The sequence below is a fragment of the Cervus canadensis genome, chromosome 6 (genome assembly GCF_019320065.1).
Source record: "Cervus canadensis isolate Bull #8, Minnesota chromosome 6, ASM1932006v1, whole genome shotgun sequence".
Lineage (NCBI taxonomy): Eukaryota > Metazoa > Chordata > Mammalia > Artiodactyla > Cervidae > Cervus > Cervus canadensis.
This window is the reverse complement of record NC_057391.1, coordinates 94,735,401-94,751,357: the sequence shown is the minus strand read 5'-3', so window position 1 is coordinate 94,751,357 and position 15,957 is coordinate 94,735,401. Positions and strand designations below refer to the sequence as shown.

Below are 15,957 nucleotides of genomic sequence, written 5' to 3'. Positions count from 1 at the left end.
AACGGCCGTCTCGGAGGACGCGTGGTTAACTCCTGGTGTCAGCACAGCCGGCTGGCGGTGGAGACAGGGTCCACACAGGCGGACCCCTCGGCTGTGCGGCTGCATTCCGGAATGCTCCTGGGAGCCCCCGCGTTGCCCGTCATCGGTCAGAGTCTGCGAGGGGCATGTGCCTCTCATCTTGACAGTCCAGGGAGCCTGGACCTCGCAAAGCCAGACCCTGTCCTGGGGCCCTGCTTGGAGAGGGACAGGAAGGCTGGGAGCGCACGGTCTCCAGGGGCATCTGGGGGCTCCCGGGGCAGCCTGGGGGGCGGGAGGGGGCGCTGAGCAGGGAGCCTGGCCCAGGGTGGGTCCACAGGAGGAGCTGGCCTGGGGGGGGGCTGTGTGTGTGTGTGTGTGTGTGTGTGTGTGTGTACATGTATACATGTGAGTGTGCGTACATGTTTGTGTGTGTGCGCGCACGTGTACTCCGTCGGCTAGCGTGTGTGTGTGTGTGTGCGTGCGTGTGTGTGTGTGTTTGTGTGTGTGTACGTGCATGTGCACCCCGTTGGCCGGTTTGTGCAGTCTTTTATAGTTGTGTATTTCTTTTCAAAGATGTCTGTTGAGCTCCTCCTCTGTGATAGGAGTTGTCGCAGGAGCTAGAGACACAAGAGACGCCCGAGCTGGGCAGGGCCGGGTGCCCGTGGCCTACAGCTGTGCATCGCTGTCTTTCTCTGGACATTCTGCATCCTAAAAAAATGGACTCTGCCTTGTGTCCTGCTTACAAGGGTTGTTAAATTGTTTGTTTCAAAATGAGGCACGAGGGACCTCCATTCCTTCGGGCCACAGAGCTTGGAACGGGCACGTGACCCACCGAAGTCAGGGTCCAAGCCTCCGGACTGGTGCTGAGGGGGAGTTTTGTGGGAATGGGGGACACAGGACTCTGACAGCATCAGCGCCTGCCCCCCTTGCCTCCCCTCCTTGTCTCTCCCTGAGGAGCCTGGCAGGACCCAGGTCTGGAGGAGGAGGCCAAAGGCAGGACTCCTGGGGGGTGGCCCATGGTGGGGGGTGGCCCATGGTGGGGGGTGGCCCGTGGGGGCTGCACAGGGCCCGGCGGGAGAGCTCCTCGTCTGCGGTGAGCACACCTGGCCGTTTCCAGGAGAGGACTTCCCACTTGTCTCCTGGACCTGGGAAACATTCAGCATGTTGGGCAGAAAGGCCACCTGATGAGCAGTGTCAGTGTCAGGCGCTCCACCTGTAAAGCTCCAGGGGTCTTTGGGGCCGACTGTGTGGACCTTGTCAGTCTCGGTTTCCAGCCTGAGCCCCCAGACCGGGGAACAGAGGGGCGACTTTGGAGCCCCTTCCCACGCCCAAGTCCAGCTCCTCCTGCTCATGGCAGCTATGCTGCGCCAGGCTTCACTCCTCCACCCCCAGGGCGCGTGCAGGGCGGTCCTCTCCCCCCAGGAGGTGGCAGGGCTGAGCTCTACGGGGCCGGGCCCTCTCCTGGGCAGCACTGGGCGGCCACGTGGTCCTGGTACCCAGGGGCATCCGTGTGCAGAGGAGCGACTCAAGACTCAGCAGTGTGGGCCTTCCCCAAGGTCTCACATCCCTCCCGGCATCACCCCAGTGCCCGGAGCTCTGCTTTGTTCTACTCTGAGCCTTTCGCTTCCACCTCTGCTGTCAGACAGTGGAAAACAAATAACCATATGTGATTTTTTTTCCCCCCCGTGGATGAAATTTGCATTATTTCACAATTTGGCAAGCGCACCTCCGTCAGGGCAGGGCCTGCTGCTTTTAGAGCCTGGTGTCAAGAAACGCTGGCTATTTAATATTTTACCATCGTGATCAGGAGAGCAGGGTTTGTTGAGCTTTTATGATGTACCACGCACAGGATTATCTCATTTAATCCTTGCAACAGTCCTGTGAAGCGGTATAATTACAGCCTTTCCAATTTACAGATGAGGAAACTGAAGCCCAGAGCACTTAAGTCACTTGCCCAGGGCCACACGGCTGGCAAACCCAGCACAGGGCTTGCTCTGTCTCCCTGGCCCCGTGTCTGTGCCAACGGAGTAAGGGCCACCCCTCGAAAACTCAGCGATCTGCTTCTTGCTGACTTTATGGGTGCTTGGTGCAGGCCCAGAACAGAAAAACGGATGTTCTGGGAAGCTAGGAAGGAGATGAGCAGACAGGGAATTGAAGGCACCGATGTGCTAAGTAGCCTGTACTGACACATTCTCAGAGCATGGAGTTCGGAGCCCGTGGGCTGGTTTCGTCTGACCACTTGTTTTATACATGAGAACCTGAGACCCAGAGAGGGAAGGTGAGCTGGATGCACACAGTGATTTCAGAGAGAGCGGGGTTCTGCGCAGCTCAGCAAACACATCCTTCTCACGCACGTAGGCTCACCTGCTGCAGCAAGTGTCCAGCATGCCTCCCGCCCCTTCCCTGCAGAGCTCTTGGCTTAGACTGCAGATGGCAACCCCTCCGCATCCAATCCCCTAGAACGCGGCCCGACTCTCTTAGCCTGGGAAGACCCCCTTTCCTGGTTTTGGGTTCCTAAAATTATAGGAGTCTGACCCTTGGGTTCAAGGGCAGGAGCTGCAGGGGGCAGCAGCCACCCATGGCCTGCGTTTCTGTGAATTAAACGTCCCAGAAGCACAGCTATGCCTGTGGTTGTTTTTGTCCTGCAGCGGTGGAGGTGAGTAGTTGTGATAGAGACTGTCTGCCTACGAAAACTAAGATATTTATTTTGATCCTTTAAGAAAATGTTTACCAGTGCCAGCCGCAGAGGAATCCATTGATGGGCAACCTCTAAAGCCAGACCCCCTCCAGCCCACCTTTCTGTGTCTGATCCGCCTTTGCTAAGGTCAGGGTCAGTTCAGTGACAGCGGAAGGGAGTGGCGTGTGTCCTCAGTCAGCAGCCCTTCACCCACGGGCGTCTCAGAGGCTCTGCTCACACGGGTCCTCTCCCCTCATCTCCCCAGCCCAGCCCCATCCCAGTCTCTGACCCACTTACTCGAATCAAGCCTTTATTTGTCTCTCTTCTTCACCTGCCACGTCTCATCCATCAGCGGTCGCGCTGCTCCTCCTGAGGACTCCTGCAGCCATGCTCCCTTCCCTCCCCCATCACTTCACAGGCCCTCCTCCCTTCCCTCCCCCATCACTTCACAGGCCCTCCTCCTCCTCCCTTCCCTCCCCCATCACTTCACAGGCCCTCCCCGGGGCCGCTCCGCTTCCTTCTGTTCACACCCAGCGCGGGCGGGTCTCCCAGCCCACCGCCCTCTGTTCCTGACTGCGGGCACCGCCGTCTGTCCTGCTCTTCCTCGTGAACCCCTTGACCTCCTGTCTTCTGCCCCCTCTGGGACCCCGGCTTCAAGGGAGCAGTGGTCTTTCTGTGTTGTCTTGTCTTCAGTAAGGTACCCCACGGTGCCTGGCACGCGGTGGGTACCATACAGGTGAGGGAGTGGAGGGCCGTGGGCGCCGCAGGGAACACCCACGGAATTGGCATTTCAGGAACGTGCAACGGGGTTGTTCGGGCCCGACCTGTACACACACTGATGAGTTTAAATGGGTAACCAAGAAGGAGCTAGCGTACAGTGCCGGGAACTCTGCTCCGAATCCTCTAACCGTCTAACTGCTAAAGGAATCTGACAAAGACGTGTGCAGAGGTGTGACTGAACTACTTTGCCGTACACCTGAACCTAGCAAGCATCGTCCATCAGCTGTGCTCCAATAGAAAATGAAAAGTTTAGAAAAGGGGACTGTTTCAGATTCACCACAAACGGTGAATCTTGCCCTGTGGGTCTTGCCCCATTGGCCCCATCCCCCTGCATATTGGGTGCCACGTGTGTGGAGTCCTCCAGCACTGCTGCAAGAGGGCTTTCTCCCTCAGAAGTGATGAGAACCCTTGTTCTAGAACAATGTTTCCCACCCTCTTTGGACCCAGAGCCCAGTAAGCGTGCGTGCTAAGTCGCTTCCATTGTGTCTGACTTTGCAACCCCATGGACTGTAGCCCGCCAGGCTTCTCTGACCATGGGGTTCTCCAGGCAAGAATGCTGGAGTGGGCTGCCATGCCCTCCTCCAGGGCATCTTCCCGACCCAGGGATCGAACCCGCGTCTGGATTGGCAGGCGATTCCTTACCGCTAGTGCCACCTGGGAAGGCCAGTTATAGTACCTGCGTGCCGCATCAATGTCGCGTGGCCCACGGTTTGTAAACCGCGTTTAAAGTACGGTCCTTACCTTCCAACACACAGCCCAGCAAAGAGACCCCCGCTGGAGTCCGGATGCTGGGCAGGCTGGCCCGTGCGGGCCTGCTGAGCTGCGGGACACGGGAGACACTCGTGGGCTGCCGGGGGCAGGGCCAGGCCTTGACCTCACAGGGAAAAACAGGTCATCTCGAAGTCGGGTTGAAGATTTAATTGATGTTTTTCTTCTCTTTCTCTCTTGTTTTCAGCCTTTCTCACTGATCAGTTCTTTCTGCAATATAGGTTCTCCTGGTCTACCTTTCCTGTTATGCACTGGTGTTTTTATTGCTAACAAGGGATTGTCTGCTAACTCTCCAGGTGCTTTTTAATTAAACCAACTTGGCTTCATCCGTATGTTTTCATTCCTTTTTTCTTTTACTTTGCACATTAGTTTTCTCAAACTATGTATGTATGTGTTTGTGTGCATAAGAAAGCTGTTCCCTTGACAGACTTTTTTTTTGCCTTAAATATGTATTTTACATGAAATATATATCATATATAAATGTTTTACATATATTTATATTTATGTTATATTTATAATATTTATATAAATGTCAATATAAATATGTTGCTGCTACTTTGCTCAATTGTATCCAACTCTGTGTGACCCCATGGTCTGTAGCCTGCCAGGCTCCTCTAGCCATGGAATTCTCCAGACAGGAATCCTGGAGTGGGTTGCCATTTCCTACTCTAGGGGATCTTCCCTACCCAGGGATTGATCCCACGTCCCTAACGTCTGCTGCACTGGCAGGCAGATTCTTTACTGCTGTAAATATAAATATATTTATAAATATATATAAATATTTTTAAAGAGGTAAATGGATCTATGGATAGAGATCTTTCTTCCCTTATTGTTTTGAATTCCTTAACATTTAATGGAGCATGGTCCTCTGCTATTATGGTAAAAAAATCCATATTGGAACTTTAAGATGCATATAATTCTAAAAACTCTGACCCTCAAACTTGTTACACAACTCTAATCAAATTACTTTTCTCTCCTGTGAGGGGCATTAAATGTAATTTTTCCTGGCTGAATAAACTTGAGCATTCTCTGCTCTGCATATTTCCATGTTAAAAGTTTTTAAGTCAACCTTCTTACTATTCTGAGCTGTTGCATAAGACCAAGGAGAATGCTTGCAAATCAGACACGGGGCCAGTCTGCCCCGCTCCTGCCAGTCTCTGCCTGCAGCTCTCTCTCCGGTGCAAAAGCACTGGAGGGTCAGAGGGATCCTGAGCGTCCCCGTGGGTGTATCCTGAAGACGCTTTTTAGGCTCGTTTCTTTCCTCTCTGAAAATTCTGCGTATAAGATACTGAAATTAGCGTCTGGTCTGTGGAGATCTATCCCTGTTCCCGGCCGCGCTCAGTGTAAGATGCAGAACTGATCAAGTAGGGACCATGATGGCCCCAGGAGCAGGCCTGCAGCGAACGGTGAGCACGTGCTGACCACGCTTGGAGGTGAACCTCAGCCTGACGATCATCGTGCAGAGACCTGGGCAGAAGGAGACTTCTAGCAGGGGGTCAGAACTGGCCTCCAGGGCCAGGAGACAAGTAACATGGAGTGAGGGGTGATGGAATGAAGGAGGCCTTAGAAAGTGGGAAAGCTCTCCAAAGGGCCCTTGCTGAGCCCGTGCAAAGGCGTCGGGGGCAGGCTGCTGCTTGTTCCTCATGGGCCGGGTTTGTTTACCTGCAGCCCGGTCCGCTGCCTCCGCTGGAACCTGGTGCTGCTTTCATGTTGGGAACAGCAGATATGGAAAGCATTGCCCGGCCGGCTTCACCTCTGTGCTTCTGTTCAGACAGAATTGTCCTTGACCCCCTCCACTGTTTACTGAGTGCCTTTACCTTCTCCACTGTTCCAGTTTCCTGTCTGCCCTCCTAGGCCCCACAGCAGTCTCTGGGGGAGGGGGCAGTCTTTATTTTGCCAGTGAGGAAGCCAGGACTTTCTCGGGGACCCTTATTTGCCCAAGGCCACGCAGGAAGGATCTGGCCTTAGGACTGTGTTCTCACTAAAGCTCCTCCGGCCTCTGGTACCTGGGTGGCTTACCTTGTGGACCGCCTCTCCCACCCCAGTCCTGCGGTGTTTTTCCCGTTTTCTTTTGGTAAATAATAGTGTGGTATAATCCACAAGATACCAAGGGTCGGGAGAAACCACATTCTTGGCTCATTGTTATTTCCCTTCATTTCTTTGTCATATTTCTAGTCCCTGTAAGATTAAACGGCTCCACCCTGAAAACCACCTTGATGAAAACAAAAGCTCCCATGTGGTTCCCAGAACCGAGATAATCTCCCTGCAGAAATGTCTGGGTTGCACATGGGCACTGGCCCTTCATCCAGAGGCCCAGGGCCTTGTCTTCAAGGGGATCAGAAAGCAGTCCCACGCTGCACAGCTTGTTTTCCAAGGACAGGATGGAAGGGCCAGGTCTGGTCTTTTGGTGGCCTGCCTGACTTACCCGGGAAGTGTCTTTGCTCAAAAGTGAACTCTTCTGGGCTTGAAAATGTGTGCATGGAGGGAAAGGCCACATAAGGACACTGAATTTTCCAAAGTTGAAATCATTCATGTCTTTAAACATCCGACTGATTAAACTGGGAACTTTGGTGTTTAGCCCAGGCAGGTTGGCCTGACTGGGACTGTGTTGGGGGGTCAGGCCTGCCCCTGTGATGGGGGAGGTCGGAGGCTTTGAGCATCTCCCTTTGCTCAGCGCACTGGTGCCGTTGAGCGTAGAGAACGTGAATGGGTTCTGTGAATATGTTGGTAAGTAAACTATTTGGTCGACTGGTGACTGAACTACACATTTTTTAAAGTTCTTTATAAAGATTTTGGGAATAACTTACATTTAGTGCTCCTTCTAAGGGATTTTCTTGGGCTTTTTTTTCCTCCTGCCTAATAGCTAAATGATTTTCTTGTTTGCTTTCTAGATCTTTCTGTAGTACAATAGTTGTGAAAATTAGAGGGTCCGTTGGCTGGAACCGTGGGGCGGGTGTGGGTTTATATAATTTGACTTCTTTTCTCTCCAAATCAGTAAATATTTACACATGACCTTATCAAACAGCTTGGGTACATTTGGTCACTTGAAAGGGGAGCAGCCAGTCCCAGCAGGACTCAGAGGCGAGGCTTCCATGTGTTTTATAAAATGCTGGGCTCAGAACACAAGCCTCCAACTGAAAGTGGGCCTGAGACTGAGTCCTCTGCTTTCCATGGAACCAGTTTGATAAGATTTGCATTTTTATAAAGTTTATGACTTCTGAAGATTGAGGTCTAGATCCAGAATTGAGTAATCATAAAAATAAACACTGGATTCTGGTTAAAGACTGACCACTGCCACCTGAGATCTTTTTGTTTCCTGGGGACGGTCATTACAGAATTCTTTTGTAAGCAGGAAGAAAACAAGTGGATTACTTTTCTGTTTTTGTAAAGTGGCACCAATGTAATATGGTTTGAAAAATCTAGCTCTTGAATTTTCAAAGCAGAAATGGAGTTTTGAGGGTGTCTCTACCATCTGCTTCTCTCAACCCTTAATAGCTGACAAATTTGAAACTCACTTTTTTAAAGAGAATACATGTTTTTCAAAGTTGACACTGAAAAATAATAAGGTAACTGAGGGTTTTGGCGTGTAGGATATGAAAATGACAATATTGTTGTAGCAACCTCACCTGGAAATAACATTCATTTTGTCAAACTTAATGTGAGTACACGGAAGTGCGCAGCATGCTGTGTAAAGGTCAAGAGCACCGTAGATAAGGTTGGCAGACAGTTAACAGAGAAGTAAGAGGCTTTAAGAAAAATAAGCTACTGTGATGAGAGCTGTGCGTCTACTGAGTCGTGTCTGACTCTGCGACCCCATGCACTGCAGCCCGCCAGGCTCCTCTGTCCACGGGGTTCTCCAGGCAAGAATCCTGGAGCGGGTTGCCCTGCCCTCCTCCAGGGGGTCTTCCCCACCCAGGGATCCAACCCTGGTCTCCCGCAGTGCAGGGAGCCCACATCTACTTACTGCACAATAGCTGCTGTCTCTGTATTAATAACTCTTTAATTTTGATTTTCTTTGCAGAGTATCGGGAAAGGGTCATTGTGGTGCATAGACCCAGAGTATAGACAAAATCTAATTCAGGCTTTGAAAAAGACACCTTATCACCCACACTCGAATGTGTTCAACACACCTCCCGCCTCTCCTCAGGCATATCAAAGGTAAGCCGTTCAGACTTTTTTGTTTTCAAGTTCCTTTTTGTCTGTTTTTTGGTCTACTGAAGTTGTATTATTTTGGAAGAGACAGGCACTAATAGACTCTATGACTTTTAAAAATAACTGTAGAAAATGAGAAAGAAGTTAAGTATTCTTGGCGGCATTACCCGTTGTTGTCTTTTCTGCAAACCTTACCGCGTCTGCTGCTTGGGAGGAACACGTCTCCTTCTGGAAGGCTCCGTGGTGGGTGAAATAACGTCTCCCTGGGTAGAGACATTTGCACAGGAAAGTTGACAGCCTCAGCGTCAGAGCATGTGGTGGTCTGTAGGGATGGGAGTCCAGGAATGAGTCGGGTAAGCGATGTCTGCCTTCCCCTCCTCTGAGGGAGAGTGTCTCCAGTTGTTTGAGGGAAGGACGCCCTGGGTTGTTGCCATTCCCCGTCTCCATGTGGACGGTGCCCCGGGGCGATCGCTTTGTTTTGGTTCCTTGGTGTTTGCCTCTTCGAGGAAAACAGCAAAGGACCATAGAGACTTGGACTGCTCCTCGCATGCCCCTTTGTTTTCAGACAGTGAGGTCATGGATGCCGTTTTTACAGAGATGGAATAGGAGGGGAGGTTATGCAACCTGTCACTTAAAAAAAAAAATCGGTTCACGTTAGAGTCTGTAAAAGTAGCCACATAACATAGAACCAGTTCTTAAAATGGGTTTTCTCTTGCATAGTGCTTGGGTTAGACGTCTGTCCCTCAGTGCCACCCAGAGAGTGTTGTTGCTGTTTTTCTTTAATGTGTAGAGATGTTTCCCTTGTCACCACCCAGTTAGGATACGTGAGCCTTGGGCTCCACGATTGTACCCACGAGGAACGGCGTGAATTCATACATGGCCGTGGTTTCACAGCCAGCATCGTTACAGACTCTTTCCCTGGACTGAGGGAGCACAGAGTGGTCCTGGGAAACAGCATTGATGAAGTTCTTGTGCGTCTCGGTGGAGAAGCATTCCATCACAGGCCCTGGACAATCAGTCTTCAGCAAGAGACGGAGAGGAACAGCTGGGCTCTCTGAGAAGACTGCTGTATGTCTGCCTTTGCTAGGCGATTAGCGTGATGGTAGCCATGGCAACTGCAGCGTCTCCATAGTAACGCGTAGCTGAGACAGGTGCAGTTGCATCACAAGGCTGCTTGTTGCCTGGCAAAAGGACAGGCCGTTAGTACTTAGATATACGCTGTTGCCTTAGAAACAAATAAGCCTACATAGCAACTACAGTTGGTTTGAAAGATCTGGGGGAGGGTGGGGAAAGACTGTAGCCGCTTTTGTCTATGTTCATAAAAATCAGTGGAAGCATACTTTATTGGAAATGACAACTTGAGGTCATATAGCTGTAGGAGATGAAATGGGATTTTCCAAACCAGCCCAGACAACACGGTAGAAATGTCCAGAAGGGCAGAGCCATATGCTTGGTTTTTTTCCTTGTGGCCGTAGCCCCTCCTGAAATGGGAGGAAGCTGGGACTGGAGTGGAGACTGGCCAGATACACGAGGTTCATGGGGGAGAGGAGGGCCCTCATTACTGGAGTAATTCCCAGGTTCTCATATTCCTTTTGTCATTCTGCTCCCCTCACCCTCCAAACCCCCACAGCAAACCCTTCACTTTGCTCCCAGCTTGTACCTCGGAAGTATTTCATATCCTTTTGCTTCTAAGAAGTTAAGAACATAAGTGTTATTCTCTGGGTCATATCGTGGGTTCATTTAGACCAGTATTTTGTTGCCAAATGCGACCCCAGGGGAAGCACAGTAATTACTGAATAATTTGAAGGATTATGGTAGGGCTCTAGGGGTTACAAGAGGAATGCATACTCGGGAGAGAGGCTCTACGTGCTGGCCTAAGCTTAATGACTGCATTTGATTTTTTAACATAGGCGTAAAAGCACAGACCAACTGGAACTTGTGTGATGAAGATAATTTCCAAACAAAAATGCGCCAGATCCCAGTCTGTCACATCCAGTTCCTCTTCTCCCAGATGACTGAGTAGGGGAAAAAGTTTCCATCTCTACCCATGCCAGGGCTTAGATTTCACCTTCATAAAGGTTCCTGGATGTGGGGTGAGAAGACATCCCAGGTTCTAGCCTGCCTCTTCCCTGTCTTAACTGTGTAAGAACAAGTCACCTTCTCTTTCCTGGGGACTGCGGTCCCTTCATCTGAAAGCCAAGAGCTGGCTTCGCTGTCCTCTAGTGTGGAAGGTTGTACTAAGGGTCCAAAGTGCTGGAGGGTTGGACAGTATCTGTACAGCTGACGGAGATGTGTTCGGTTCCGTTTTAAAGCCTTGGGGCACTTGCGGACGTGACTTGGGGAAGATGCAAGAGGGACGAAGCGAGTCGTTAAACAGGGGCCCCACGTGATGACTTGAGGTGGTCTCGCTGGGTCCTCTGTGACGCGGGGGACCTGTCCACCCCGCGGGGTGCACTGCTGCGCAGGGCACCTGGGAAGCACCTGGATCTCCCGAGCTGGTCCTCAGCATCTGAAGTGGTGACTGTGCTGGACGGGCGGTTACTGCTCGGACTCGGAGGCACGCTGGGCAAGGGGTGCTCTGCAGCGAGCGGCAGGGGGCTGGAAACTGCAGGGAGGACGAAGCATCTGAAAGCACTGCCCACCAACCTTGCCCACGTCCAGATAGAGCGCTGAATGTCGCCGCGCCGAACCTCGTGCCTCTGTTTGCCAGGGTCCACGTTCGGGTGCTTGTGAGAAGCATCGTCCTGACCTCTGCCTTCGTCTCCAGGGTCGTGCGCCTTGTCCTTCTGGTGTGCTGTGTCCACGTCTCCCCTTTTTGTAAGGACATCGGTTATCCTGGATTCAGGGACACCCTTTTCAGTATGATGCACTCATTACGTCTCTGATGACTCTGTTCCCAAATGGGGTCACGTTTTGAGGTACTCGTAACCAAGACTTTAACGTGAAACTTTTCTGTGGGGTGGGGGTTGAATACACAGTTCACCCCCTAACAGCTTTTAAGTAAGGCATCTCACTGATAAAAATACGGAAAAGCAGAAAGTTAAGGAAGTGTTCAGAAAACAAGGATGTCGTAGGTCTACCCGAATTTGCCCCAGTAGCCAAAGCTGAGACAACTCAAACAAGAAATAAATAGCATGGCATTGGGGTTTTAACCCCAAATATGAAATCCGTATGTATGAATCCACACTATAATGGATTCATAGTGGACTATATAAATCAAATATATTTATATTTGAGCATACAAATAAATGCTCAAATAAATGAGAGTAGAGACAAATTTCCCTTATGGAAGAATTGTAAGTAATTTATGTAGATATTTGTCTGTTCAAGGAATTGGAGTTTTAACTCCCTACCTTTTGAGTGGCTGCACTTGGTGACTTATTTCCAAAGAGCAGTATCTGGAAATGGGGGTGGAAAAGGAAGTTTCCGGTGAGAAAGCCTGGCAGTTGCTACCTTGGCCAGGTGATCAAAGCTAACACCGTCTGTGATGTGAAGCTGACAGCACGCACCTTTGATACAACGTCGAGAAATTGTCACTCCACCCTTGTTGTCCTCCTCCTCAACATCCGTAACTCCAGTGCAATCAGAGAAAGGTGCCAGGCAGGGTTTTGTCCCCAAGGGGGAGGGGGTGGAGACATCCTTCAGAATACCTGATCAGCTGGCTTTACAGGTGTTGGGTCATCAAAAACAAGGCAAGTCTGAGAAAAGCTGCTACGGGTCAGGGGAGGCTGCAAGGACATGGATCTCTTGGATAGGTTCCTGGGCCTCCCACGGGCACAGGTGGTGAAGAACCTGCCTGCCAAGGCAGGAGACATAAGAGACGCAGGTTCGATCCCTGGGTCAGGAAGATCCCCTGGAGAAGGGCATGGCAACCCACTCCAGTGTTCTTGCCTGGAGAATCCCACGGACAGAGGAGCCTGGCGGGCTACAGTCCTTGGGATCACAAAGAGTCAGGCATGGCTAAGGATAGTTTCCTGGAACAGGAAAAAGACATTAGGGGAAAACTAGTGAAATAGGAATAATGTGTGTAGTTCAGTTCAGTTCAGTCGCTCAGTCAGGTCCGACTCTTTGTAACCCCATGGACTGAAGCAAGCCAGGCCTCCCTGTCCATCACCAATGCCCGGAGCTTGCTCAAACTCATGTCCATTGAGTCAGTGATGCCTCCAACCACCTCATCCTCTCTTGTCCCCTTCTCCTCCCGCCTTTCTTTCCCAGCATCAGGGTCTTTTCCAATGAGTCGGCTCTTCGCATCAGGTGGCCAGAGTATTGGCGCTTCAGCATCAGTCCTTCCGATGCACACCCAGGCCTGATCTCCTGTGGGGTGGGCTGGTTGGCGCTCCTTGCAGCGATGGTGACACACCTGTGTGGGTTCCTCAGTTGTGACGAGTGTTCCGCAGTGACCTACGGTGTTAACTGCAGGCAGACCGAGTGTAGGGCTGAGAACTCTTGGCGCCGTCTCTGCAGCTTTGCTGTGAAAGAGAAAGCAGTCCCCAGATCACAGCCTGGTTGAGTCGTCAGCTTTGTGTCCACGCCCTTTCCATCACGATGGAGAGTAGAAAGCACAGCAGTTCGCCTGACCCATTTGGAGTCACTGTTACGATCGCGACGAGACATCTGGAGAGCTGACATCAGGGCTTCTACCTCATTCCCCCCAGCATCTCCTGGGCTGTACAAGGGGCTTCTCTGTAGGTTCTCGGAACTTTATTTCCACGAATGGGCCTCAGCTGTGCTTGGGAAGGGTCCCCGAGGCCTAGCGGCCCACGCAGTTCAGCTTCCTTCTTTTCCCAGCTTTCGCCAGCGTGATGTACAGACTCTAGACCTGGAAGGAGGAGGGGAGAGGGTGCGTTTGGGTTTCTTGCTTCATACTTCTTCCAGAAAGTTCTTCTTATCTATTTTCATGTTTTTGTTGCCTCTGCCCCTCCTTCATTCAAGAAACAAGGATTTCTTGTTAAAGGATATGCGTATTTTAATGCTTTTGATATAAAGATCGCCAAATTGCCTTCTGATTTTAAACTCTGTTCCAGTCTACACTCCCGCCAACTTTTTAGGACTTTTCTCCTTTGCTAATCTTTCTCCATGTCTGATGGTTAGATAAACAGTTTCCCAGTGGGTGACCTCGGTTTTAAGATTTTGTTTCTTTAGAGTGTGGGGCCCTTAAACTTTACAATACTCAATTCTTGCCCTGTAAATAGTGGGTGTTCCATAGCAGTGTTTATGACAACAGGTTGTTTTCAGAAGTTATCTATAGGATCTTATGTAGCATCTTCTCTGGGATAGGGACCCATCCAAAATCAGATTACAGAAAAAAAAACAAATGTTTTAATCATCTCTCACCATAGGTGGGACCAGGTTTTACAGTGAATCAAACAGTATGATTTGTAGTTTCCTGGATGATTTTTTTTTTTCAGAGAAAGGAAATTTAATCAAATATGCCTAATTTGAGAGCCAGAGTTACTATAGGTTTATGCTTCCTTGGAACTTCCAAGGAAATCTGAGCAACTTATATGCCAGTGGTCCACGTGATGGGCAAGCCACGGTTGGACTTTAGACAAGTGTAAACCCCTGTTGAGAGGACTTCTGTTCACCAATGCACCTTTCATTTTCTGTTTAAATATCTTCACTTTAAAAATAATGACAACATATTTTATGTTCTGTGTGAAGTGTTACAGCCTCTGTAACATGTACAGAGTTACAAAAACCTACAAGACATTTGAAGGCTTTGCAGGTGCCTCAGTGGTAAAGAATCCACCTGCAATGCAGGAGTCGTGGGTTCCATCCCCTGGTCAGGAAGATCCCCTGGAGGAGGAAATGGCTACCCACTCAGTATTCTTGCCGAGAAAATCCCACGGACAGAGGAGCCTGGTGGACTTGACTTAGCTACTGAGCACGCACAACACTTTTATTTGCTGATCTAGGTCTGAAGGTTTTTTATCTGGGTGACTTTGAAGTTTACGGACTCAAAACATTCCAAGGAAGTTTCTATTGCTCTCAGCTAATTTTTTTTTAAATAAAGAAAATTCCAAACATTTAAGCTTATAATTTAGCTCCTTAAGTTTCTTTTTGCTTCTTCAGAACAGTTAAATGAGTCGCAGAAGATATGTTAATGGCCTCTCCGAAGATTTTGGCCTTTTGGATATTGAGGGTCTGAATGAAAATGGCTGGTTTCAGTGCTGACTCAGCAAAAAGATGATTTTTTTTTTTTTTTTTAAATCCTGCCTGCTGCCCTATTCATGTGCTTTGAGCTTATTCTTTATAATCTTTTAAAAAATGCCTACGTAGCAGAGTAATACTGCTAAGGATATAGAAGTTGTAGAGAGCGGTCAGTGCATGCTTGAATCAAGGGCATCATTAGTGGTTCCTCACCAGGTCAGGAAGCCTTGGCTGAAGGAGAGACGTGGTGATGGCAGATGGGAGATGGCCTTGGGAGGAGGTGGGAAAGGGAAGGTGTTTAGGGAGCTCATCCTTTTAGACAATTAGAAGATTAGAAAATCCTTAGAATGTTAAGCTTATTAACATGCCCATGTTAATTCCCTCACTAAAATGCTGAATTTGCACACAGCAAGGAATAGCTTATTCATTGCTTGGAGAACATCCAGTGATTTAGCTTATAAGACATCTTTCATTCCAGTTATTCGAAGTGATGTGCATTTGATTGTTGGCAGAACTGCAGAGTCACAAAATAAAATCAGTGTTAACTATTGAAGGAGTTTAATTGTTAGATGGTTGTGTCATTGCAACTTTTAAGTCAAGCATAAGGAGTGAATGTGAGAGTTTAGTAGCGTCATTATTACACATTACACTCCTTATATTTACTTGTAAGCAATGTATTTGATGGAAACCATAAATATCTTTTTAAAAGCTCCTCAGAGTAAATACACTTATTTGTGTAAGTGTAATTAAAAATGGTGAGGTAGTAGGTATTTTTAAAGCATATGCATTGAATTGTAACTGTGTGCTTAATTTTTTAAAGAATATTAAATTTAAAAAATAAGTATGAAGCTTTATTGTGCTAAATATGTAGAACGATGTGCTAAATTATTGTGACAAAATGAACAGGGGGTTGAATGACAAGATTTTCTAATAATAGTACTTCTTTGTTTTGTTAAAAAATTGGAGGAGAAGGGTCATAGAAAAGGCTTAAAATGATAGGAATTCACTCATATATAAAAAACAAAGCTCATTACAGTGTGAACTTTAAAAATCCTTTAGTTAGCTATACTTTTATTTTTGTATCAAATCATATTATCTGTTGCTGACTTCCATTCTGTTTTCTGAGTTGGTCTCAGAATATTTTTAATATCAACATTTTGCCTGCAGGGTGCTATCCGTTGTATGTTTCATCCTCATTCCATCCAACACTGTTTTATTTAAATGGAAAATAGTCTGTTATCTTTGAGCTCTTACGTACCAGGTGTATCGCATGAATATTGTGCCCAGTCATCCAATTTCATTCTGTTTTCACACTCACTTTGAAAGTTGAATGTTTAAGCAGCCAGGCTGATTATATCAGTGTTACTCAGGTGCAGAGTGAAACTCACAGCCCGGAGAGCCAAGCTGAGCCC

At 48.9% G+C, this 15,957-nt stretch overlaps 1 protein-coding gene across 9 annotated transcripts in view; it reads left to right on the top strand.

The window, feature by feature from the left end:
- FOXN3 (forkhead box N3) overlaps window positions 1–15,957 on the top strand; it is a 438,293-nt gene that overhangs the window by 233,466 nt on the left and 188,870 nt on the right. For all 9 annotated transcript variants that reach the window (XM_043472739.1, XM_043472738.1, XM_043472744.1 and 6 more), the window contains one exon: window positions 8,265–8,401. In XM_043472739.1, the coding sequence (XP_043328674.1) occupies window positions 8,265–8,401 (137 nt within the window). The remainder of the gene's footprint in view (window positions 1–8,264; window positions 8,402–15,957) is intronic.